Below are 26,306 nucleotides of genomic sequence, written 5' to 3'. Positions count from 1 at the left end.
ACTATTCTATAGAGGAATATTGCAATAAGCATAGCATACCACCCCTATTAATCAAATTTTTTTTTATTTTTTTTATTTATTTAATTTTTATAAATGTAATAATTTTGTGCTTATTTGTGTTTAACCTAAACTACAAGTAGCGTTAATGTAGACTTACATACCAGTAGCCTATCTAAATATGATTTTATAATTTTATTTTATTCTGTTTAAGTGACAAATATTTGTTCTGATGTCCTTACTTTGAAGATAAATTAACAATCTGCTTTAAATAAATGATTCTTCAGCACATATCCCCTTGGTGGAGAAGTAAGAGGAATGTACAATTCACCATAGACTGAGACCATTCATTCTTGTCACTGGAAGGCCAGACTCACTATTTATACAAAAGTCAAGAAAATCTTCATTTATTTTAGATGTCAAAACAGTTCGGAGACAGGAAGCTAGTGTCACTGGATTGTATCAGAAAATGTTCAAAATGCTGACATTTTGGCCTGTTTTATATGACACTCCTCATTTTGTTTCTCAGCATTATCCATAGAGAAAGAACAGCACGTGTACTTTATAAGAGGTACATTTTCGCGTTTTTTCATTCTCATGTCATTTCAAACCTGTATGAGTATTATTCAAACCAATGGAAAAAAAAAAATTGGAATTATTCAATCACTGGGCTGATTCAGTTCTCAGGTGATTCAGTGATTTAGCCAGTTGGAATATAGTTTATGAGTCATAAGCACAACTTGACGTAAACGCATAATAATAGTATTCCATTAGTAATCCAAAGAATTATTCACTGATAATCTTACTTTCCAGTATAGTGATTGCAATGTTGTCTTTCTAATTATGTTCTTTATTTTGCAAATATAGACAGCTGCTAGGCTGTTTTATTTGTAAGATTATTCCTAGTCCAGTTACAAAACACAAAAGTCACATAACAAAGCACATATGCATAAGCGAGACACCGTACCTCAATTAAATTTATTTCTGTGAGCAACGATATGTCGACTTTGCCCATGATACAGAGAAATACTGAGAACAACATTAGCAAATCAAGAAAACCAGAAGGACGAAACGCCTTCCAATGATGAACAGAGAGAACATTACAGGTATTTATAGTGAGTGATGCTTGGCAGTGAGGCATCCTGGAGTCATCCTGTTAATAATACTGTTAAAAGCACACAAAGTCAATGGGTTAGAGAAAAACATGCAAACATTTACATCTACCCACCACACACCGTTCTACAAAGAGCCATGGCTCAAAAGCTCAAAAGTGTCAAAATGGCTTTACTAAGAAAAGGTAGCTGTAAATGCTTCAATTTAGTGAAACACCTACCAGATATTTACATCTACTTGCGACCTCTCTTTTTGTGAGGAAACACTTTTAGCAACACAAATTTGACCGCTCACACAGTCTTCTGGGACCTTAGCGGGAAAAAGCGATAGATTCTTCACTAAGGATCTGTCGAGGGGAAGCGAGATGGGAGAGGAAAACCAGCAGTAACAAAGAAGAGACGAGGTTATATTGTCGACTCAAAGAGAAATCCAGGCATAAGGCTCTGGTGAGGCTAAGACACTTTGAATGGTCTTCTAAAGGGCTGGACTGGCCACACTGATGTCTTTCATACTGCTCTGCCCTAGATACTTATCTAATGCTTCTCAGGGCTGACCGGCTCAAAACTTGCCTTTCATTTCCGGATGTCTGACATTTCTCAGCACTCCTTTTATCAGCGGACTCAAACAATGTCAGATCCCCAAAGGTGCCCCATTCAGACGTTGCACAGCCATCACTCAAATTCACCAGAAGGAGTGGCTATATTTAACCCACATTCAGGCAAAGACCGAGCTTTAGTAAAGGTGAAACCCCTCGATGGAGATGAAGGCTGAGGAATTACATCACTTTTTGACTGGTTCACAATGGAAAGCGACAACACTGGCTGGTTAACTACCGACACTTGTTGACTATCAATGGCAGTCAGAATTCAAAGTGAGAGTATAAAACTTGAGGCCTGTTGAATACTACTATGCTTCCCTGCTGAAAAGACCATTAGAGCTGGTCACCATCATATGACGTGTTTTTGATGCTGGTGCTGAGCAAGGAACGCTGGAGTCTAAACCAGACTTCGAAACTAGCTTTTCAGAATTTTGTACAGTCAAGGTTACACAAACAGTTGGAATGATTCATTTACTGGACTGATTTAGTTCTAAAGAGACTCAATGATTCAGTCAGTTGGAATACAGTGTATGAGTCATAATGAGAACTTGACATGAAAGCATCATAATAGTAGCCCATTAGTACTCCAAGTTATTATTCACTGATAATTTTACTTTCCAGTCTGGTGACTATAACTGTATTAACTGAGTCAGTCCAATAAACTCAAGAACATTAGGGGCTTTCGCACCAGAGAAACCTTTCTATAGTTCCTAGAATTGTGGAAGTTCACGCTTTTTGGTGCTTTTGCACCACAGGAACCAGGAACATATTTAGTTCTAGGAACTCGGTTTGGGGAAACTGAATTAGCTCCTACTTCAGAGTCTAAAACAGTTCTATAGGAACTACCAGTGACATAAGTGTACGCAGATTGGCCAAATGCATTCGAAACACTGGCTACCCGGCATTTTTAAAATATTTACTCCACGAACTTGGAAAACAGTGATAACAACATTTAGCTACCTGTTGTCTGCAGAGTTGTGTTCTTTTCTCAGCCTCGATGATATGTAACACTGCAAGTTGTCATAGAAGATATCTAATCAGATTTCCATGATCTTTTAATTGCGTAAATTGTGCATTTACATTCTGTCTCTGTTATCACGAAAGCCATGTCACACAACAAAAACACACAGCTCAGATCATGGCGTTCTCCATTCACCGGTTGCTGACGTTTGTAAATGGCGTGAATAAAGACGTCACTGTTGGCCGCTTCAGAGTTCCTGCTGCCGATGCAAATGCAACCAGGAAAATGGGCCGAGAGGTAAATTGCTTCTCTAGGAACCACCATTCTAGAACTATGTGGTACAAAAGCTCTTGTAATCTTGGTGAACTACAGTCCTGATTCTCATTCACATTCTTTATATGGAAAATAGCTGCATGGACATTACTGGGGAAAAAAAATAATTTGGAACATGAGTAAACTTTACAGAATCCAACCAGTTTCTAATGGATGAAGTCAAGTCCAGTTCTACATTTCACTCTGAAATACATTAAATGACAAAAATAAAATGGGTTGCAAACTTTAACCAGCAAGACTTCCTTGATCAAGTTTGTCTAAGCAGGTTCACCAGATGGGAAAGCTCCAGACCAGAACAAACCAGTGAGAACATCATGAAAATCCAAGCTGGTCTTTTCAGCAGGGTGTTTATACACAATTAGTAGTCATAAATCTCCTAAACTAAACTGTCCCAGTGATTATTTAGTAATTCAACTGATATTTCTAGTTGTACAACAACAAAAACAGAGGAATATAGTTTTGCACTGTTGCAAAGTGGCTCCAGAGTAAGTCTGAGCAGTTGACACTGCCAAGATGATAGGCACACTGAATAGGGTTAGACAACATGTGACACGAACAAGGGCGTTCAGTATTCAACTCGAGTCTGTACTGAACACACAATAATGGGAAGGCTTCAGCTGTAAGCCTACGTTAGCACCATCTCAAACTGTGAGAGTCATTATCACATTGGTATACATTGAGAGTATGGCACTGTACTGACAAACAAAAAGATATTTATCAACCAAGGTAATGGACTGGCTTACTCAAAGTTCTTAATATCTGTCCAAGACCATCCATTTTACATTTGCGTGTCTTGCCCTTTGATGAGAGATGGGTCTCTCTGAGACTTCCTGTTTATATGTGAGGAGCAACACAAGAAGAAAAAATAAATTAGCGTATTCACAATGGTTGTTGAATGCAGAGATGAAAACCTTCCCTCTTAACACAGTGCTTCTCCTTCACCGATGAGAGATGTCATTCGTTGACTGGCTTCACCAATGAGTATCCCTTCCACTGGCATCTGCCACAGGCCACTGAGCCCTGATGGCTATCCATTCAGTATGGCCTTAATATTATCTCTTCCGTTCCAGTGTGTACCCTCATACAGGTGTTGTTCTCCTGTTGATACCATCATTAAGGTCTTTGGGAAAGCAGTTGTGCACTTGGAGGAATCCCGAATCGTGGTCTGGGCTGTAGGAGCTGTCTGTCCCTGACTTGAGGGGGTCTCTTGTCAATGTGTACATGTTGATCTCTCCGACGGGCACCGAGCTCATCATCTTCATGCCCACGGGTGACGCCTCACGGGATGCTTCCGTTGACCGAGAGCTGGAGCGTGAGTGCCGTCGTCGGTAGCGAAAGCTGGGCATGCGAGAATATGGCGAAGAAGACGAGGTAGACTTGATGAACTCACGACGTGCTTTGAACCGTACTTCTTTGTTCTTCTCAATGTAGATATTGACAGCCAGAACAGCCACCGCCTCGGCCACAATAAAAGAGAGTGCTCCGAAGTAAAACGACCAGCCATAGTTGTACTGGCTCTTCTTGTCTTCGTCTCGTTTGTCACTGGGGTCACCGGCATTGCTGGAGATGTAGACGATTATACCGATGATGTTGCTCAAACCTGCCACACACAAAATAGAGTCAGGAAAACATAAGAGAAATTTGATAAGTAATATAACAGAGTTATTACTTTATTCAATAAAAGGATAAATATATGGATAAATGTGAAACATGTGGAAAACAGGATACTAAAGACTGCAGCCTCTAGCACAGACTCTGAGGGCCAGTGTCCTGCTCCAACCTTAAGTAAACACACCTGAACCAACTAATCAAGGTCTTATTAGCGATGCTAGAAAGTTCCAGGCAGGCATGTTGTTGCGAGCTGGAGCTGAACTCTGCAGGAAAGTGTCCTTTCAGGACCGCGTTTGGACACCCCTACTCTAGCATGAGTTGCTGGTGTGCCTCTTGAGGCCAGGGAAGTGAAGTTTACCTTCACAGCTTACCTCTGTTATACTTAACCCTAAAGCTCATTCCCATCCGGGTCACAGCACCAAAATTTGAATTAGCGTCAACCAGCATGGGAGGGCAACCACTAACAAGAAAGCTCAAGACCACAGCCTCTAACATCAGTTGCTAGTGTTCCTCTTGAGCCCAGGGAAGTGAAGTTTACCTGCGCTGTTTGCCTCTGTTACACTACAACCCTAAAGGTCACTCTCATTCAGGTCACGGCACCAAGATTTGAATCAGTGTCAACCAGCATGGGAGGCCATCCACTAACAAGGATGCTAAAAACCACAGCCTCTAACATCAGTTGCTAGTGTGCTTCTTGAAGCCAGGGAACTGAAGTTTACCTGCGCTGTTTGCCTCTGTTACACTACAACCCTAAAGCTCACTCCCATTCGGGTCACGGCACCAAGATTTGAATCAGCATGGGAGGTCATCCACTAACAAGGATCCTGAAGACCACAGCCTCTAACATCAATTGCTAGCGTGCCTCTTGAGCCCAGGGGAGTGAAGTTTACCTGCGCAGTTTACCTCTGTTACACTAAAGCTCACACCCATCCGGGTCATGGCACCAAGATTTAAATCAGGGTCTCCCAGCATGGGAGGCCATCCGCTAACAGGGATGCTAAAGACCACAGCCTCTAACATCAGTTTCTAGTGTGCCTTTTGAAGACAGGGAAAAGAGGTCTACCTGCACAGCTTGCCTCTGTTGAACTGCAGCCCTAAAGCTCAATCCCATTTGGGTCACGCCACCAAGATTTTAATCATTATCAACCGGCATAGGAGGCTGTCTGCTAACAAGGATGTTAAAGACAACAGCCTCTAATATCAGTTGCTAGTGTGCCTCTTGAGGCCAGAGGAGTGAAATTTACCTGCATAACTTGCCTCTGTTACATTCTCCACCCTAAAGCTCACTCCCATCCGGATCACGGCACCAAGATTTGAACCACCGTCAACCAGCATGGGAGGCCATCCGTTAACAAGGATGCTAAAGACCACAGCCTCTAGCAACAGCTGGTAGTGTGCTTCTTGAGGCCAGGGGAGTGAAGTTTACCTGCACAGCTTACCTCTGTTGCACTCTCCATTCCTCACTCCTATTTGGGTCAAGGCACTAATGCAATTAGTCCTACTTGCACCACTCCTAGAGGGATTTGAACCAGTGTCAACCTGCATTGGAAAGCCATCCGTTAACAAGGATACTAAAGACCACATCAGTTACTAGTGTGCCTCTTGAGACCAATGGAGTGAGGTCTATATGCACAGCTCTTGCTAGCTTGCCTCTGTCAACCACCCCTTTTAAATGTCACTCCTATTTGGGTCAAGGCACCAGTGTAACTGGTCCTACTCTCGCCACTCTGAGAGGGATTTAAACAGGTGTCAACTGTCATGAGAGGCTGGAATACTAACAAGGATGCTAAAGAACATAGCCTCTAGCCTTGAGGCCAGGAAAGTGAGGTTTACCTGCGCAGTTTGCCTCTATTACACTCTCAACCCTAAAGCTCACTCCCATACGGGTCACGGCACCAAGATTTGCACCAGCATCAACCAGCATAGGAGGCCACCTGTTAACAACGATCTTAAAGACCACAGCCTTCAACATCAGTTGCTAGTGTGCTTCTTAAAGCCAAGGGAGTGAGGTCTACCTGCATAGCTTTTACTAGCTCATCTCTGCCACTCAACACCCTAAACCTAACTCCTATTCGGGTCAAGGGACCAATGCAACTGGTCCTACCGCACCACTCAGGATGCAGTTGTGGCCTAATGGTAAGAGAGTCTGACTTGTAACCCAAAGGTTGTGGGTTCAAGTCTTGTTGCCGGCAGGGATTGTAGGTGGGGGTGTACAGCGTTGTCTTCTACCTTCAACCTTCAATGCATGACTTGAACAAGGCACATACCCCCAACTGCTTCCATAACTTGAGCAAGGCACAAACCCACAACTGCTTCCCGGGCGCTGCATCAAAAATGGCTGCCCACTGCTCCGAGTGTGTGTTCACAGTGTGTGTGTTCACTACTCACTGCTGTGTGTGTGTTTACTTAGATGGGTGAACACAAATTCCGAGTATGGGACGCCATACTTGGCTACATGTCATGTCCTTTCCTTTCCGTCCACTCTGAGAGGGATTTGAACCAATGTTAACTGTCCTGTGTGGCAGGAATGCTAAAAAGGACGCTAAAGAGCATAGCCTCTAGCCTTGAGGCCAGAGGAGTGAGGTTTACCACAACTCTTTGTAGCAGGCCTCCATTACATTAGCATGGTTCAATTAGCCCCTGCCCATCTGGTTGAAAAACAGACTGCTTTCCAGGTACTAACGGGTAACTTTCCAGGTATTATAAAACCACTTGGTTTACGTGTGGATCTTGACCTTTACAATATCATATGCATTTTGATATACTGTGGGAATTATCAACAGATGCTAATGCAGCATCTAGGGAACGCATGACCCGCCAAGACACACTATGTCATTTACCTTAATACTCAAGTACTTTACACATTCTTTTACTGTTTTGCTAGAGTCTTTTCATCGTCTTTACAAGTATCAGGTGATGAAGCTATAGTGAATTACAGTCCATACAAGGAAGGCACTTTTAAAACAAGCAATATCAACCCACTAAATTCAGTTGGATAACAGCTAAAAATATGGGGGAGTTGTCGTCGCCCCCTCAGTTCCAGTGCACCGGCCAGTAACAGCAGGGATACGCTGGGCTATCAAAGCATGGAAATTCTCCTACATTATATTACAATTATATTCACTTAACAAAATTGTATTCAGTAATGGTGCTAAATATGTCTTAAGTGAATTTAAAAACCCCTGTGTGCATGTTAGCTGGTGGTCATTAGCAAGTTCACCTGCTGCCACAAATAGTATCCCGGCGCTGAGTAATATGTTGTTCCTCTTGTTGTAGATGCGTCCTACACCGACACACAGCCCCCCCAGCAAGAGCAAAATGGTACTGAGGATAGGGAACACACTGGAGGCACGCACAATTCCTGTTCGCACACACACATATAAACACAGCTTTTACTTTTGCATGATAAGAACATTGAGGTATCGACAGTAACACTGTAATATTTCTGAAGAGAGAATCACTCACGTAAGAGATATTCAGAGCTGTCTGTGTCATAATCATTGTCATCTGGGAAATGATTGATTCGGTAACAACTTCCTTTGTTGAGACCTACAGAAAAATGAAACCGGTTAAGATTAGAGTCGTGAGGACCTGGAAACAATGCAAATCACCAAGCATAAGTGAGAATACTGGGCAGCAGAACAAACAATTAAAAACATCCTGCATATGGTAGGAATTTGTTCTGTTTTGAAGCAGTCGAGGATGAAATTTTAAGCCTCAGAATTGTTCAGTGACAGACTTTAAAGTCAACGGGGGCTTTCACACATACAGGCATCGCCGGAAAATTACCAGTAAATTACAGTTTTGATGCTATGTGTGAACAAAGCATAAGATTACTAGTATGAGCATGCACAAGGTCTAGACGCACTTAAGTAAGAAGTCTGCTTTGGGCCAATAATAAAGTTCTGACGCACATGATGCAATTCTCTGCACTGTTTACACTAAAGTCTGATTCACACAGAATGCATTTTTGTGTTCCACTGGGCATTTTAATTATTTTTCTTTGTAAACATGTGCTAGATGTATGGCAAGCCAACAGGCTCAATATTGCTCTATTGTTTACATTGAAAATGCTGTAAACGCTCTAATACTTTTAAATGTCATAAAATGCAATGTTTTGGATGCAAACACAATTTCTATATAGCATAATTTCCATTGGCTAGCCATGGTACAAAATGGAAAGCCATTGCTTGAACAAACAGTTGCTGGAACTGATTTTAATTCCATAATGTGACATATTTCTATGTGACTTAATACACAGTTGTTTTTTGTTATTATTTTATATTCTTTGATACTTCGCCAATAGCCAGTAGCCAAAATGCCCTAGGTTATGTAAACAGAATTGTAAAGTTGTTTCAGAAGCAGAGCAAGCTTTGTGATTGAAAAGACTCAGGAATGTGTATTTAGAAAGTTATGTTCATTTTTGATTTGATCTTGACTTTAAGCGAGGAGATATGTGTTCAGCGGGTCTTAACATACATCATAAAGTGTCACATTGCAAACCTCCCTCCCTCTGTCTGTCTCCAGGTGGAGTCTACTCCCTGTGACACAGCTTTTGTGTGGCCCAGCATGCCATTAATTGGGTCTAGTGTTAAAAAAGGAGCAAATTAATTAGTATTAAATAGGTCTGAGAAAGTGGGGCATGTGTTTTCTAGTCTAGTCATTGTTAAAAAAACAAAACCCCTTAATATAAAGCAATATATATTTTAAACTGGAAACATTATATCACAGATTTAGTTTATAAACATGTGCATGAAATAAAATAAAATAGTTTGTTTTTTATATAGATAGACTGGTATTCTATTCTATGTGGTACCATGGTTTGAAGCATCTTGGAGTAACATGTAAATACTATGGTACATGAATATGAATATGAATATCATCAAGTGCCATTGTGTCTATCAGATTACTATGGTTTTATCTTCTGATAAATCTTCTTCGTATAATTTCAAATTCATATATTTTTTTTTAAGTTATGAGATTCAAATTCACTTTTAATACACATTTGTGGTCATATTGACCTCTCATTTACAAAGCACTTTTCAACATCTAATCAATTACCAAAGTGTGAAGTTACAGCCTCGCTGCCTTCTCATGAAATATCCTGTTTCACACTGAGCTATGTCACATTACTAAAGTTAAATTGGATGCCAACACCATTTCATGCTGAATCTGTATACATGGATTTTCACAAAGTAAAAACTGCATTTCAGTATGAGACTTTTTAATCAATCAGAATAGCATACTTTATAACAGTATGTATGAAAGTCACACAGTGAGAATATAATAATAAACCTCAACAATAAATCTTGTTCCTGGGTCATGACCTATCCTTGGAACCCCTTGGGACAATAATGTGTAAAAATATCCATCAACAATGGGATGCTGTTCAATAACTGAATCTGAGGAGAGAAAAAAATGATCCTCTTTCCCAGTGTGCACTTTAGTTTTGCTTTCTTATTAGTGATGCACATCCAGAAATGTTGGCCACTATAAACGGTCCAATAATTAGTAATATTATGACAGATGTTATATGATATTAATCGATACTTATTTGTCTGTTGAAACAAAAAACAGAATGTTTACGCTTCATGCGTTTTAATATTTGATATTGGATAATTCAGTTATGGCTTTTGTACTTCTTGTACTTATTTTATTGTTATTCATTTATCTGTTGGTTATTAATATTGTTCTTATTTAATTCTCTAATTTATTTGCAGGGCAAAAGCCTAATAGAGTTCAACTGTACCTGTGTATAATGACGATAAAGATTATTCTATTCTATTCTTTTCTATTCTATTCTATTCTATTCTATTTACTATTATAATATTTACACACTCATAGCTGTGCAATATGGCTGTATATCAGCACGGCTGTTATTTGGGCATTACACGGCCGTTATACAACAGTTACACAACAGTTCGACGACATGAATGTGTAAATACATAAGAAACAACAACTGAGTATCTTTAAAAACCCACTTTTTGTGCAGAACTACTTCCTTCCACCACGGATTTAAATCTCAGTTTGATGGTTTAACAGCTGAGCCCAAGCCTTTATTACGAAATCGAAAATGTCACTTTAGAACTAGTAATGAAGGAACTTTGTTGCTTCATTGAAAACCCAACTCATTACTGTATTAAAAGCTCACTGTATTATGTAGAGTATTAGAGATGGACTGAGCGAGTGTGATTACCTGCATCTGATACAGCATTCATTCTTCAGCTCAATCTCATATTCACAATAAAACATTAGTCTGAATGTCCGCTGAGGATATCTTAGTCGTACTATCCTTTCATCTGTTGAGGGTGATTTCCGATGACAGCGATGCTCAATGCATTCGTTGGCTGTGCCTCACAAGGTGTTGTTGAAAGTAAAATTTCCTTGTTTACAACCCTGTTTCAGTCTCTTTCAATATAAAAATCTTAAAAAAAGTAAAAAATAAAAGTCTCTTTTCGCCATCTAATGTAACTAAAATTACCATCACGAATACACACACCATTTACTAAATACTATTAATAAATACTATGATTATTTATATAAATAATAAACAACAACAGCCATCAACAGCAGTAAATTCCAGAAGATCTGGCCGAGGTAAGGCTGCTCTCGGGGGTTAATGAGTGCTAAATGCACGCTGATGCCCTGGAGCTCACATCTCTGTAAACATCTAAGCAAATTTTCAAATAGACATTATCTTTATTAGCAAACCACATATTCAAAGTCTATAAATTCTGTGACACAAAAACAGCATTATTTATAAAATTATAGTGGATTTGGACATCCACCACAACATTCTCCTGTGAGAATTACCACAAGTGGAGCGATACAAACAGTGAAACGGTTGGAGTTCTGTTATCACTAGAATATCAAACTCCCCTCAGCCAATCAGATTTGAGGACCAGAAAGAACTGTTGTATAAATATCTATATCTACCTATCTCTCTCTCTCTCTTTCTTTCTATATATATATATATATATATGCCAGAAATATTGTAATCTTTATTTATAGATCATATCAAAGCAGTGATGCCACTGATCCATGGACATTTCCTGCTAATCATCAAACTATTTTAAAACATTAACAGGAGCCAATGCAGTCATAACTAACATTAACAACTGTCATAAGTTTTTTGATTCTCAAAAGTTATTGAAATTACACATGTAAAACTGAAACTGGAAATGTGTTAGACTGTTATTGTTTACATCCCTCAAAATGGTCTATTGTTTCCAATTTGGTTGCGTAGGGTTGTCAAAAGGTAATTTTAAAAACATCCATTTCCCACTCACATTTGAGCACCAGGTGCAACTAGGTGTTTCTAGTTGCAATGCCTTTATTATCTCTTGTGGATATTTTAAACCATCATTTTTGTTATTAAAAAATTACTTAGAAGGATAGTTCACCCAAAAATTAAAATTAGCCCATTATTTACTCACCCTCCAGGCATCCTAGGTGTATATGACTTCCTTCTTTCAGATGAATGCAATCTGAGTTATATTAAAAATTATCCTGGCACTTCCAAGCTTTAGAATGACAATGGGTGGGTGTTTCTCTTCATCAGTCCAAAACAAGTCCAATAAAATGCATCCTTCCATAATAAAAAGTGCCTCACACAGATCTGAGGGGTGAATAAAGGCCTCCTGTTGTGAATTGATGCAGTTTTGTAAGAAAAGAATCCATATTCAAAATAAGAATCGCTTTAATCTAGCATGCACCAAGTAGTCATACATGGAAGCCTTTCTGGGCGAATGACGTAGGACGTTGGCGTAGCGCAAGCATCGTTCAGACATGACGAACACAAATGCGCCATGGAGACACAGCAATAATCAAGAATTAGAAGTTCAAAATGAGGATTTGTAAAGGAAAATGTTGGAGGATTTCGATATAAACCAAAAGGAAACTTTGCTTCCTTTGCTCCTGTAAACAAACACTGGTTTGTGCGAGACTTACCGGCACATGCGCAACGCCGACGTCCTTTGGCATCCGCTGAGAGCTGCTTCGGTGTATGACTAGTGTCATTTAAAGTGATTCTTACGTTTTGAATATGGATATTTTTCTTACAAAAACGCATCGCTTCGCTACAGGGGCCTTTATTCAAATCCATGTGAGGCACTTTTCATCATGGATGGATGCACTTTATTGGACTTGTTTTGGACTGATGAAGAGAAACACCCACCTATGCCATTCTAGAGCTTGGAAGTGGCGGATAATTTTTAAAGTCATATACATCTAGAATGCCTGGAGGGTGACTAAATAAAGGGCTAGTTTTAATTTTTGGGTGAACGATCATATTGTAGACATAAAAGCTGATCATCAACAAGATCTGAAAATGATCCAAAAAACATCAGGTACTCAAAGCAAGAAAATCGGGCCCATTTTGCAGCTCAAATGCACAATGCCATTGTATATCTCCAAATTAACAAACAAATTGGACATTTCTAGGAAGTTCTTAGACTTTCAGACCCAACTGTACATCCACACGGGCTCTTAGAGTTCATAACTTCTGTAAGTGTGTACAGTGAGTGTGGAGAGCCATAGGATCTTATGTAAAGCTCCGCTCAGGCTGTTGATTTATAGGAGCTTGTTATTGGCCCAGTGACTGAAGTGTACCAAGCCTCATAAAGACAAAATAAGGAACTTCGCCTGACTGACACGGAGACACATCAGAGAGGGAGCGTGAGAGAGGAGAAAACGAGCGCTCAGTCCCTGCGGCCTGCCTGGAGGTGACAATGCTCATCGCTGAGCATGTCTTCTCCATGGCAACCTCAGGTCTGATCCAGCAATCTGATTTCCATAATGTCTCCAAGGATGCCTTTGACATCTTCATTGTGGTTTAATACAGCAGACAGCAACATGCTCCTCTCCCCCATGCCAAAAGCTCCCCTCCTGCCTCACAGGCCCACATCCCCACCGGGCACATCTAGTGCGGCGAGGAAACAGCTGCCACATTCCCCGCCTTCTGCCTTTTGTCATAATTGTGAATCGGGCCAGGGCGGCCAATCGCTCGTCTTGTCGAGGAGTTAAACCAATCAGTGGTTTGCGTGCTGGGCAAGTGTGCTTTTGTTTGTCATTTCAAATCGATCAATATGAAGACTGCCTTGGTGATATACTGACTTCTTTGCTGAGGCAACTATTAGTATTGTTATTGCTCATACTTACCGTTAGGGAGTTCAGCAAACTACATTACAAACAAGTATTAGACTTTGGTATTTGTGCTATGGACATCATATCTCAAATCGTGTGAAAGAATGCTGTGTATTTTAACAAGCACTCCAAGAACACCTTGGAAACCACTTAGCAATGCCCTAGCAACAACCCAGAACACCCTAGCAGCTGTGTAACATTTTAGTAGCTTTAAATTCTGGAGGAACCACATAGCAACGCCCTAACAAACAGTCACATGCTTGCATTGCAGTGTCATGGAAAATACAAAAAACTAATTGTAATATTAAAATGCCATCATGTGAATAAATCATTGAAGCTGTTTATTCATACACATAAAAATGATGTCTCATTAGTAGACATGTAAAACTAAAATTAAAACTAAATAGTTTTTTCTGACATTTAACAATTAAAAAATAAAATAAAATAAAATAAAATAAAGGGTGTCATTTGTTAACATTAGTTAATGTATTCACTAACATGAATGGACAATGATCAATACATTTATTACAGTATTTATTAATCTTTGTTAATGTTAGTTAATAAAAATACAGTTGTTCATTGTTTGCTCATGTTAGCTAACAGTGCATTAATTAATGTTAACAAACACAACTTGTGATTTTAATAATGCACTAGTAAATGCAAAAATAACATTAACATTAACTAAGATTAATAAATGCTGTATAAGTATTGTTCATTCTTAGTTTAGTTAACTAATGCTGACTAATGAACCTTACTGTAAAGTGTTACCAATAAAATGAAAATAAAATAAAATATTTGATGAAAAAACTAAAAAAAAAAAAGAAAAAGAAAAGAAAAAAGAAATGAAATGAAAATTAGAATTTTATATATTTAATGTTTAATTTATTTTATAAATATTTATATATTTAATATATTTTATATTTAATTGGCCACTAACTAAAATTACTAAAACTAAACCTGAAATGAAAATAAAGCTAAATGGAAACAATAAATAAATAAATAATGTCAAAACTGCATGACAAAATTGACTGAAAAATGCTAACTAAACTCACTAACTAAAAAAAAAACTTTAAAAAACTACAATAAATAAATAAATGAATAAAAGATGGAAAAAGCTTTTTAAAAACTACAACTAAAATAAAATAAAAATATAGGCTAATTCAAAAAATAATATTTACTAAATAAATACTATATAAATACTATAATAATATATAACTAATACTGAAGCAATACTGTCCGTCACTACAAGGAAGCAGACACTGACAAATCTTTTAAAACTCTATTAAAAATTTCCCTAGATGTTTGTAGATGTATTTGTTTAATATGCATCTATTTTCTATATGTAATTGTTTAGGGGTCTATTTATTTATTTATTTATTGACTGTTGTTTTGTTGTTTTGTGTACCAGTCACTGTTGTTTGTCTACCTTGTTTATATATATATATATATATATATATATATATATATATACATATATTTGTTTTTCTTAAAATATATTCTTATTAACGACAGAAGAAATAGCTAAATACAAAGCAGCATTTTTCCAGCAGTGTTGTATTTGCATGACACATCTCTTGGCAAACAGCATTTATTTGAGATTTATGCAGGAAAGGTGAGCGGCAAGAATGGCGGTACGGCACCTGGCACGTGCTCAAAGCTCGTTATGACTGTGTTATTCAGTGTGGATCGGTGGCGGAAGTCAAACCCGGTGGCTAATTAGAGACTCTGTGGCCTTTCAGCCACTGCATTTAATTACAGATCTGTTGCGCACACTGGGAATGGCAAAAGTGACAGCTCTTCCCTTCCAATACCCCCTAATCTCACAAACAAAAGAATAATCACCATAGTCGATTAAGTACACTCAGGGCTCAAAGCATGGATTTATTTTATTTTACTTTATTTTATTTTATTAAGTGGTGTTTATTTAGGTTTAAGTAAGAAAACTTAATTAAACTTTCATTTAATAAAACCTAAAAAATAATAATAATTTTAAAATAAATAAAAATAACAAAAAATAAATAAATAAATGTATTACTTGAAGTTATTTATTTATTTATTTTAATGTCATTTATTATTCTTTTTTTTAATAAGATTTTAATTCCAGTACATGGGGGTCAAAAACGAGGTCAGAACTGTAGTATTTTAGATAGATCTACACATTTTGATCAGTTTGAATAAAATAAGAAATTAAATAAACAAAAACCTTGACCTATGCCCTGTTGACTTTGGATATCAGCACCACTTAACTAAAATAAAATAAAAAATTAAATTAAATAAAAATGTTTCTTTGGTACCTAAAATAAGTTTCTTCTTCACGCTATAAACTGGCAATACACTAATTACCAGTGTCAACTAATTTACTGACAAACAAACTCATTTTCTTTTGTCAGTATGAGGTCTGCTCTTAAAAAGAAGCCTGACAACATTTTAGTGAAGGATAAGTAATAAGTTAGCACTGTTCATCAACTATGATGTCCTTGTTTAGCCTATGAACGCAAGTATGATGTAATCAGTCTGACTGTCTGAGTCAAAGCTCTGCCAAAATTGCATATGACGTGGGAAAAGCCGGTCCTCTCTCGAAACTATATGAACATATATGCTGTTAAACATCTGTCTGTCTGTCTCTGGTGTCTGTCGGTCTTTTTCTTTTCTATGGACAGTCATAAGAAGCAACAGATTCATCTATTTTTAAACATTGGCCACGTTACCATAGTGATTTCAGACATATTGTTTCCAAGCAACAGCATCAAATGCAAGAAAGACATGAATGAAGGAAGAGGTTTTATGAGGAGAATCTCCGGACTGATTACGCCTTTCCGTCCATTCAAGAAACCCGCTGGTGTCGACCGAGAGAAATGGGGGAGCATTTTCACTCCCTTCCAAGTGAACGTCAAGTTATGTTAACTTGAGAGAGATCCAAGCCCGATGAATGAGTTTGGATGAGTTGCTGACAGATCCTGTGGACGGAAAGGCCACCCAGAGAACCATTTTACTGCTGTTTCATTACGTAAAGAAGCTCTCTTTAGATAAAGAACGTGTTTTAGATGTTCCTCCTAAAATTTCATTACATGAATGTCGAACGACACGCATAGCGTGAGCTATGGAAATTTGGTTTTGGATTTATTTGATGAGAAACGTTTGAGCTCGCTTTGAGATCTGGCTTTGATTGCTCTTCTTAAACTCTAGTCTATTAGAAGATTTTAAAGATCTCACACGTGTCATGTTTCTTTCCTAAAGGCCCGTTTATGAATAAAAAAGTGATTTTGGTTCACTTTAATGTCTCTGAGTTGGTTATACTGACAGCACACACGCTTCAACTAAATGTCATCTAAGGGTCTGTTTTGAGTTCACCCTGGACGCAGATAAAGAACAAAAGCCTCCTGAAGAGAACAAAGAACAAAAGGCTGAACAATGAAGTTAGTTTAGTCGCTTTTAAAACTCAAGGCTAAGAAAGGATGTGAAGCACATGGTACCCTCTATACAGCAGATCCTCCAGAGCCCGGAGTGCGTGAGATCTCCGCGGACCTTCTTGGGTTGCGCCTGCGTCTCGTCCGTGCTGATGTTGGTGGCGTTACAGATGTATGCCCGAGAATAAAGCCAGTAGTCGGTCCCGATGGCGATGCTCATCAAACTAAACGCCACGAAAGCCCCGACGGTGGCCAGCAGCATCTGAATCCCACGGTCACACCACGCCATGGCCACTCATAATAATAATAATGATAAGCACGGCAATAATCCACACATCGTTCAAACACGGGCGCCGCTTTTGTTCTGACAGTCGGTGTGATCAGGAAACTTGAGCGCGTCTCCTCCACATGTTGCTGTTTATATAGTGAGCGGCTGTGTGAGCTCACACATCGGGTTTGCTTTCTATGCTTTTATAAGGAGTTTTGATAATTACCTTGTCCATTTCCTATAATCACATCCCTCTTTTCCAAACTCAGATGGCTTTGATTTGGGATTGCGATCTTCAAACCCCACCTTCAGTCACACTAACCAATGAGAAACACACATGGCCTGAGGAATAAGATGATGCTCACATCCCTTCATCGTGATGATGATGAAGGAAAATGCACGATATTAACATTAAAAATGCTTAAACGCTGCTGTATCTAAATGAGTTTTAAAAAGCACAGAAAAGAATAAGAACAAAGCGAGGACAAAAATCAGATACATAAAGTGCAGGTTTGATGCTTGTGTGATTTAATAAAGAGACTGAAATGAATCAATACTCGGTGTTTTCACGGCTTTGTGTTTTATTGTGTGTTATTATTATGGGTATTATTTTCTTTACAAATATTCGATAAAGAGCTTGAGTTAGAAAACTTTGGCCAGTAACAAAATTAGAGTTATAAAACAGAAAGTTCTGGCTCTGGCCTGATTGGTCAATACAGAGTTCCAGTCGTTCTGAAATCAACTTAAAATTGTTTACATGAAAATATAAATTCATTTAAAAACAATTATGAAAACTTGTGTTCTTAGTATAATTTTAACATGTACTAACCATATTGTAAACACTGCACACACCTCCCAGAATAGAATAGAATAGAATAAAATAGAATAGAATAGAATAGAATAGAATGGGCTCTAGCTTTCCTGAAAACCTACACAGAACAATCAGTTTGAAAATCTGAGAATAGAATAGAATAGAATAGAACAGGGGTGCCCAACCCTGTTCCTGGAGATCGACTTTCCTGCAGAGTTTAGTTCCGACCCTAATCAAACCCACCTGTCTGTAATTATCAAGCGCTCCTGGAGATCCTAATTAGCTGGTTCAGGTGTGTTTGGTCAGGGTTGGAGCTGAACTCTGCAGGAAAGTCGATCTCCAGGACCAGGATTGAGCACCCCTGGAATAGAAGAATAGAATAGAATAGAGTGGGCTCTAGCTTTCCTGCAAACCTACAGAGGATAAGCAGTTTGAAAATCTGAGACTAGAATAGACTAGACTAGAATAGAATAGAATAGAATAGAATGGGCTCTAGCTTTCCTGCAAACCTACACAGGACAAGCAGTTTGAAAATCTGAGAATAGAATAGAATAGAATAGAATAGAATAGAATAGAATAGAATAGAATAGAATAGAATAGAATTTAGCATCCCTGAGAACCTACTTAGGACAAGCAGTTTGGAGAATAGAATAGAATGGGCTCTAGCTTTCCTGCAAACCTACACAGGACAAGCAGTTTGAAAATCTGAGAATAGAATACAATGGGCTCTAGCTTTCCTGCAAACCTACACAGGAAAGCAGTTTTAAAATCTGAGAATAGAATAGAATAAAATATAATAGAATAGAATAGAATAGAATAGAATAGAATAGAACAGAATAGAATTTAGCATCCCTGAGAACCTACTTAGGACAAGCAGTTTGAAGAATAAAATAGAACAGAATAGAACAGAATAGAATAGAATAGAATAGAATAGAATAGAATAGAACAGAAAAAGACAACCTGCATAGGATGAAGAGTTCGAAAAATTAATAAAAGGCTAGGCTAGGCTAGGACAGAATAGAATAGAATAGAATAGAATAGAATAGAATAGAATAGAATAGAATAGAATAGAATTTAGCATCCCTGAAAATCTACTTAGGACAAGCAGTTTGGAGAATAAAATAGAACAGAACAGAATAGAATAGAATAGAATAGAATAGAATAGAAAAAGACAACCTGCATAGGATGAAGAGTTCGAAAAATTAATAAAAGGCTAGGCTAGGCTAGGACAGAATAGAATAGAAAAGAATAGAATAGAATAGAATAGAATAGAATAGAATAGAATAGAACAGAATAGGCTCCAGCATCCCTAAGAACCTACTTTGAACAAGCAGTTTGGAAAATGGATAACAGAATAGAATAGAATAGAAAAGAAAGAATAGAATAGAATAGAATAGAATAGGCTCCAGCTTCCCTGCAATCTAGATATGACAAGCAGTTTGAAAAAATGAAAATAGAATAAAACAGAACAGAACAGGAATTTATTTTTTTATTTGGTTTTATAGGCTACCAGAAATTATTTCATCACCCGCGACCCAACAGTACAAGCGGTTTGGAAAATGGATGGATGCATGATTTCATCATCATTAGTAGTACAGGAACTGGTGCTTTAAAAAAACAGACAGAGATCTGCTTTTACATAGTATTGGAAAGATTATTTCTAAAATGTGCTACTAATGATGAATTACACCACTGTAATCATTCATTTACATGATTTAAAAGCACAATAATTGACAAAGTGTCTATTACTAAGAAAAGGGATGTTTTTACGTTGTTATCAGATGGCCACTTGAAGCAACGAGACTTTATTGCTAAAGGATAAAATAATCTGCACCAGATCTCCACACATTTTTATTTAATTCAAAGGCCCAGCTTCATGTACACCATACCCAGGAAATTAAATTGTAACACTTCTCATCAGTATACTAATGGTACATCCAAAATACCCTTAAAAAAGGTACTATGGAAGTGATGGTATCAGACCGCAATACCAGGGTATTTTGATATATACCATGACACTGAGTGCTTACTCTATTTAAGAATCAAGCCATTTACGTGGTTCTCCAAGGAACTTTCAAGCATTCCATAGTATACTTTTAAAATAGCATGGAAGTACCATGGTACCTATTTGATTAGACTCCGACATAACATCTGAGAAATAAACCAGCAATCATCTGACCAACAGTTAAAGCAACATATGCTGATGAAACAGTTCTCTAAATCTTCTGAGTTCTCAGAAGGACAATCAAATAGATCCTCATTGGGAGACATTAAAAAGCGATTGTTTACTGAGTTTGCGTCAAGTACCTGATAAATCTGTTCTCCTTCAATCTAGTCCAGCCAGACCTTCAGAGCAAAACGATTATTCAGTCTCTCCTGGGAAACAGACATTACGACAGCAACCGGTTGTTTGTTAGCTCAACACGTTTTACACAAAAATTGCACTATTGAACATGGAAGCCACTAAATCCATTAGCAATATGAATGTTTCTCAGGGAACACATCATAATATAGACACAGAGGTGCAGGTGTGCTGTTACCATATGAGGCTGGAGACTGTTTTTGATATTTATAGTGTAATAAGTGTGGTGGAGGTGGAGTACCTAAGAAAATGAGCCAGACCCCTAGATGAGTGTGTGATCAGCCCAGTGGATCGATGGAGAATGTGTGGCTGGAATCAGGCTGGAGCACTCAGAGCAAGCTGACTGCAGACACACTGATTGGGCCGATCGAGATGAACACAGGACTTCATCAATAGGAAGCAAATAGAAAGGATCTATTCACAGCTAGCTGGTTCTCTACACTCTGCTTCAAAAAAAAAAAAAAAAAAACTAGGTTTACTTGATGTTTCTGATTACCAGTGCTTTTTTTCTACACTTTGCATATTTTTGACTTGTATGCTGATTTAGTAGTCATATTTTAAATGATAAAAATGTTGTTTTAACCAACAGGACAAAGCTATAAAATACTACCTATATAAATTCCACAACAGAATAGAATCCAGTATCTCTGCAACCTTAAACAGGACAAAATGTTTGACAAATGGAGAATAGAATAGAATAGAATAGAATAGAATAGAATAGAATAGAATAATAGAACAGAATCGAATAGAATAGAATAGAACAGAATAGAATAGAATATACAATAGAATAAACTTCAGCATCCCTGAGAACCTACATAGGGACAAGTGGTTTGAAAAATAGAGAATAGAATAGAATAGAATAGAACAGAATAGAATAGAATAGAATAGAATAGAATAGAACAGAACAGAATTAGCTGCAGCATCCCGGAAACCTACTTAAGACAAGTAGATTGGAAAATGGAGAGAATAGCTCAAAGAATTCAAAAAATGAATTATAGACGAGACTAGACTAGACTAGACTAGAATAGACAACCTACATAGGACAAGCAGTTTGAAAAATGTAGAACAGAATAGAATAGAATAGAATAGAATAGAATAGAATAGAATAGAATAGGCTCCAGCATCCTGGAAAACCTACTTAGGACAAGCAGTTTGGAAAGCTGCTACAGCAGTTTGGAAAGCAACCTACATAGGATGAAGTTTAAAAAATGAATTATAGACTAGACTAGACTAGAATAGAATAGAATAGAATAGAATAGAATAGAAAAGAATAGAATTGGACAAGACAACCTACAAAGGACAGGCAGTTCAAAAATATAATGGAATAGAATAGAATAGGCTTCAGCATCCCCGAAATTGAAGAATGAATAGAATAGAATAGAATAGAATAGAATAGAATAGAATAGAATAGAATAGGCTCTAGCTTCCCTGCAAAGCTACACAGGACAATCAGTTTGAGAATGTGGAACAGAATAGAATAGAATAGCAGAATAAATACATAGAATAGAATAGAATAGAATAGAACAGAATAGAACAGAATAGAATAGAATAAATTAGAATAGAACAACAGAATAGAATAGACTTCAGCATCCCTGAGAATCTACATAGGACAAGTGGTTTGGAAAATGGAGAATACAATAGAATATAATAGAAAAGAACAGGATAGAATAGAATAGAATAGAATAGAATAGAATAGAATAGAATAGAATAGAATAGAAGAATACATAGAATAGAATAGAATAAATTAGAATAGAACAACAGAATAGAATAGACTTCAGCATCCCTGAGAACCTACATAGGACAAGTGGTTTGGAAAATGGAGAATAGAATAGAATAGAACAGTCTCCAGCATCCCAGAAAACCTACTTAGGTCAAGCAGTTTAAAAAAATATAGAACAGAATAAAATAAAATAAAATAAAATAAAATAGAACAAGACAAGACAAGACAACCTACATAAGACAAAGAGTTTGAAAAATTAATTATAGATTAGACTAAATTAGAATAGAACAGAATAAAATAGAATAGAATTAACATTACACAAATTTAGACTTTATTTAAAAAAAAGTATGTTGTGTAAGCCAGTGTAAAACTGACATGCAGAATGTCTTGGAATGCAGATGATGCTCGATGCTTGATGATGTAGCATGTTGTTATGCAGTTCTGGGTGATGATCTGGGTGGTGGCCAGGGAGTTGCTAAGATGATGTGCGAGATTTTTAGTGTGTTGTTTTGCAGTTGCTAGGGTTTTCATAGGGTGTTCTGATGGTTGCTATGTTGGAGCCCACCCGCAAGTCTCTAGTCCCAATTTCTATTATCTAAATATGACACAAGTGGTTCCATCAGTGTAAGTCTATAGGAAGTTTTTTGTAAATTTGATTGAATAGAGAAGCAATATCACACCTCTCCTCAAAATGCTGCAGGATTTGAGATATCATTCATGACTTTATCAGAAACAGTGTTGGAGGAATTACATTGTTTAGTACTTAGAGCTGTGGTTTGAACAAAAAACCTAACCCAAGTACAAGCAATAGTATAGCTAATTTAAACAGACAGATGAGTGACAACACAAATGCTTCTGATATGTTATATGATATGTTATTTCATCTTTTGTACAACATCCCATGTGTCTTCACAGCTGTATATTGATGTATGCCGTGTAAATTAAAACCTTTGAGATTATGTTGCCAGGATGCATCTGTGGTAACTGAAGAGTGGTAGGTGTGAAATAAGCCAGAAAACGTGATGTTAACACCAATTAAAGCTGCAGGTTGAGCGTGATATTCTTCAAGGAGAGGCCACATTGTCTGACAAGTAGACCAACACAACAAAGGTCAGCACTCTGACCTTTATACAGCATTATTTTTAGAAAGCACTCACTGATAGAAGGTTCTGTGCATACTCCACCTTGACCTATGTAAGAAGGGCAGAAGTGACAGCCCGTCTGCATATGGGTTTTACATTATATTTGCTGTCACAAATTCTGATACACACTACTGTTCAAATGTTTGGGGTCAGGAGGATTTTTGGATTTGAAGTCTCATATGCATATGAAAAAAAATACCATAAAAAAGAAATATTTTGAATTATAAATCGTGTTTAGAGTTATAAACATAACAATTTTCTATTTTAATATCTGTTAAAATGTAACTTATTCCTGTGACCAAAGTTGAATTTTCAGCATCATTACTCCAGTCTTCAGTGTCACATGATCCTCCAGGAATCATTCTAATATGATGATTTGCTACTCAAATATTTTTAGGGGTTACTGTATCATATTTTACATTTTCATCTTAATATTATTTTATCAAGCATATTCATAAGTGTATATCCGCCAGAAATTATAGTCCCTGACATAACGGATGGTTGCTATGCAACAAAAAATGTGTTTCATTGGCTTTGTACTCTGAACAATGACAATGAGTTTGAATCTAATCTAATCATGATTAGTTATGGGTGCTGGTCAGTAAAAGAAAAATCTAGATTATTATACAACATTGTGGTACAATGAGAACTAAATATGTTACATGAAAATCTTACATGTACATATTTATCTACTCATCCATAAATATTTTGATTAAGGATATAACAGAACAACAGAATAGAATATTACAATAAAATAGAATAGAATAGAACAGAATAGAATGGAATAGGACAAGACAACTTACATAGGACAAGCAGTTTGGAAAAATGTAGAATAGAATAGAATAGGCTCTAGGTTCCCTGCAAAGCTACACAGGACAAGCAGTTTGAAAAATGAATAGAATAGAATAGAATAGAATAGAATAGAATAGAATAGAATAGAATAGGTTCCAGCATCCCGGAAAACCTACTTAGAACAAACAGTTTGAAAAAAAAAAAGTATAGAATAGAATAGAATAGAATAGAATAGAATAGGGCAAGACAACCTACATAGGATGAACAGTTTAAAAAATGAATTATAGACTAGACTAGAATAGAATTGGAAAAGACAACCTACATAGGACAAGCAGTTTGAAAAAATGTCAAATAGAATAGAATAGAATACAATAGGGTCTAGCTTCCCTGCAACACTACACATGACAAGCAGTTTGAAAATGTGGAATAGAATAGAATAGAATAGAATAGAATAGAATAGAATAGAATAGAATAGGCTCCAGCATCCTGGAAAACCTACTTAGGACAATCAGCTTGGAAAATGGAGAATAGAATAAAATAGAATAGAATAGAATAGAATAGAATAGTCTCCAGCATCCCAGAAAACCTATTTAGAACAAGCAGTTTGAAAAATAAGTATAGAATAGAATAGAATAGGGCAACACAGCCTACATAGGATGAACAGTTTAAAAAAATGAATTATAGACCAGACTAGAATAGAATTGGAAAAGACAACCTACATAGGCCAAGCAGTTTGAAAAAAATGTCAAATAGAAACAAATAGAACAGAATACGGTCTAGCTTCCCTGCAAAGCTACACATAACAAGCAGTTTGAAAATGTGGAATAGAATAGAATAGAATAGAATAGAATAGAATAGAATAGAATAGAATAGAATAGGCTCCAGCGTCCCTGCAAAGCTACACAGGACAAGAAGTTTGAAAAATGTGGAATATAATAGAATAGAATAAAATGAATAGAATTACAATTACAAACATTTTAATATCTGTTCAAATGTAACTTATTCCTGTGATCAAAGCTGAATTTTCAGCATCATTACTCCGGTCTTCAGTGTCACATAATCCTCCAACAGAATAATCTGACAACCAAAAAACTTATTTAGAGATAGGGTGAACACATTTTGTGTGATAGTTTTTGTGTAAATAACAACTAGAACACTGCACTGAAGCCAGAAACAGTCCTATGCGTTTCCTAAATCCATAAATCAGGTATTTCTCAAATCAAATGAAATACATGACTTAAATGCTCTAGTTTTAGCCCTCAAGTCACAACAGATGAGTAGAGTAGTGTTAGTGAAATCAAGGCATCATGTTTGTTTTTTAACCCTAGCCTGCAGATATTAATCCCATTATATTCCACAACAGCTATCATGTAAATAAAAGCGTCTTGGGCACAGCTGTCAAGACCTCTAGGCGTAAAACACAACACACCCTTACAGATGGTTTGAGTGTTGTGATGTGTCCCTAACGGCGTTGCAAGGAATTTTCTCATTAACATGAGAGAGAAAATTGATTTTCAGTTAAATAGACAATGGGCTGACAATATCATGCTTGATTCTTGAACCTCTTTAGCTTGGAAACGTTCACTTTCAAATATTCTTCTATTAAGAGGGAAAAGAGCAATAAGATTGTATAGCTAAAATGTAATAACTGGCCTATATCATTATCTGACATACAGATAAGCGCCCTGCTACTGTAAACAACATGTTTACATGAACAACATTCATATCAACCTAAATCTGTGTATTGTATACTGTGCTTGATTCAGTACATATTCTTATTAACCTAATTCACTCCAATTATAACTGACAATGTGGTTAAATTCTGGGTTTGATTTTTGGATCCCAATCAGTTTTTAAACCTTTAAACTTGATAAAGTGTTATTTTATCTGTATAGTGTATGAATTCGTTCCTGTGTGGGTGAGGAAAGATCTGAGAACTGTGAAAATGAAATTAAAATTTGCCTGAAGGGAAATGAACTGAAATTTAACTCCACACTTTGAGTTGTTGTTGAAGATGGTGCCGCCATCCACAGGTTACACAATGTAT

At 37.1% G+C, this 26,306-nt stretch overlaps 1 protein-coding gene across 1 annotated transcript; it reads right to left on the bottom strand.

Annotated features, from left to right (window-relative positions):
• Window positions 1–500: 500 nt before the first annotated feature.
• cacng4b (calcium channel, voltage-dependent, gamma subunit 4b) lies at window positions 501–17,761 on the bottom strand. Its single transcript, XM_051106818.1, has 4 exons — window positions 17,231–17,761; window positions 8,079–8,162; window positions 7,834–7,974; window positions 501–4,602 (listed from the first exon to the last, which is right to left on the bottom strand). Exons 1-4 carry the CDS (start codon window positions 17,451–17,453, stop codon window positions 4,082–4,084), a joined length of 969 nt encoding a protein of 322 aa, XP_050962775.1. The 5' UTR covers window positions 17,454–17,761; the 3' UTR covers window positions 501–4,081.
• Window positions 17,762–26,306: the final 8,545 nt, after the last annotated feature.

The sequence above is a fragment of the Labeo rohita genome, chromosome 3 (assembly GCF_022985175.1).
Source record: "Labeo rohita strain BAU-BD-2019 chromosome 3, IGBB_LRoh.1.0, whole genome shotgun sequence".
Lineage (NCBI taxonomy): Eukaryota > Metazoa > Chordata > Actinopteri > Cypriniformes > Cyprinidae > Labeo > Labeo rohita.
The sequence above is the reverse complement of the archived record's forward strand: the minus strand, read 5'-3'. Positions and strand labels throughout refer to the sequence as shown.

Excerpts from the sequence above, each read along its gene's own strand:
- cacng4b (XM_051106818.1), bottom strand. The coding sequence starts at position 17,453 with ATGGCGTGGTGTGACCGTGGGATTCAGATGCTGCTGGCCACCGTCGGG. Across the intron at positions 7,975-8,078 it reads CAGCTCTGAATATCTCTTAC|GAATTGTGCGTGCCTCCAGT; the intron begins GTGAGTGATTCT and ends GTGTGCGAACAG. Across the intron at positions 4,603-7,833 it reads GATACTATTTGTGGCAGCAG|GTTTGAGCAACATCATCGGT; the intron begins GTGAACTTGCTA and ends TGTGTGTGGCAG.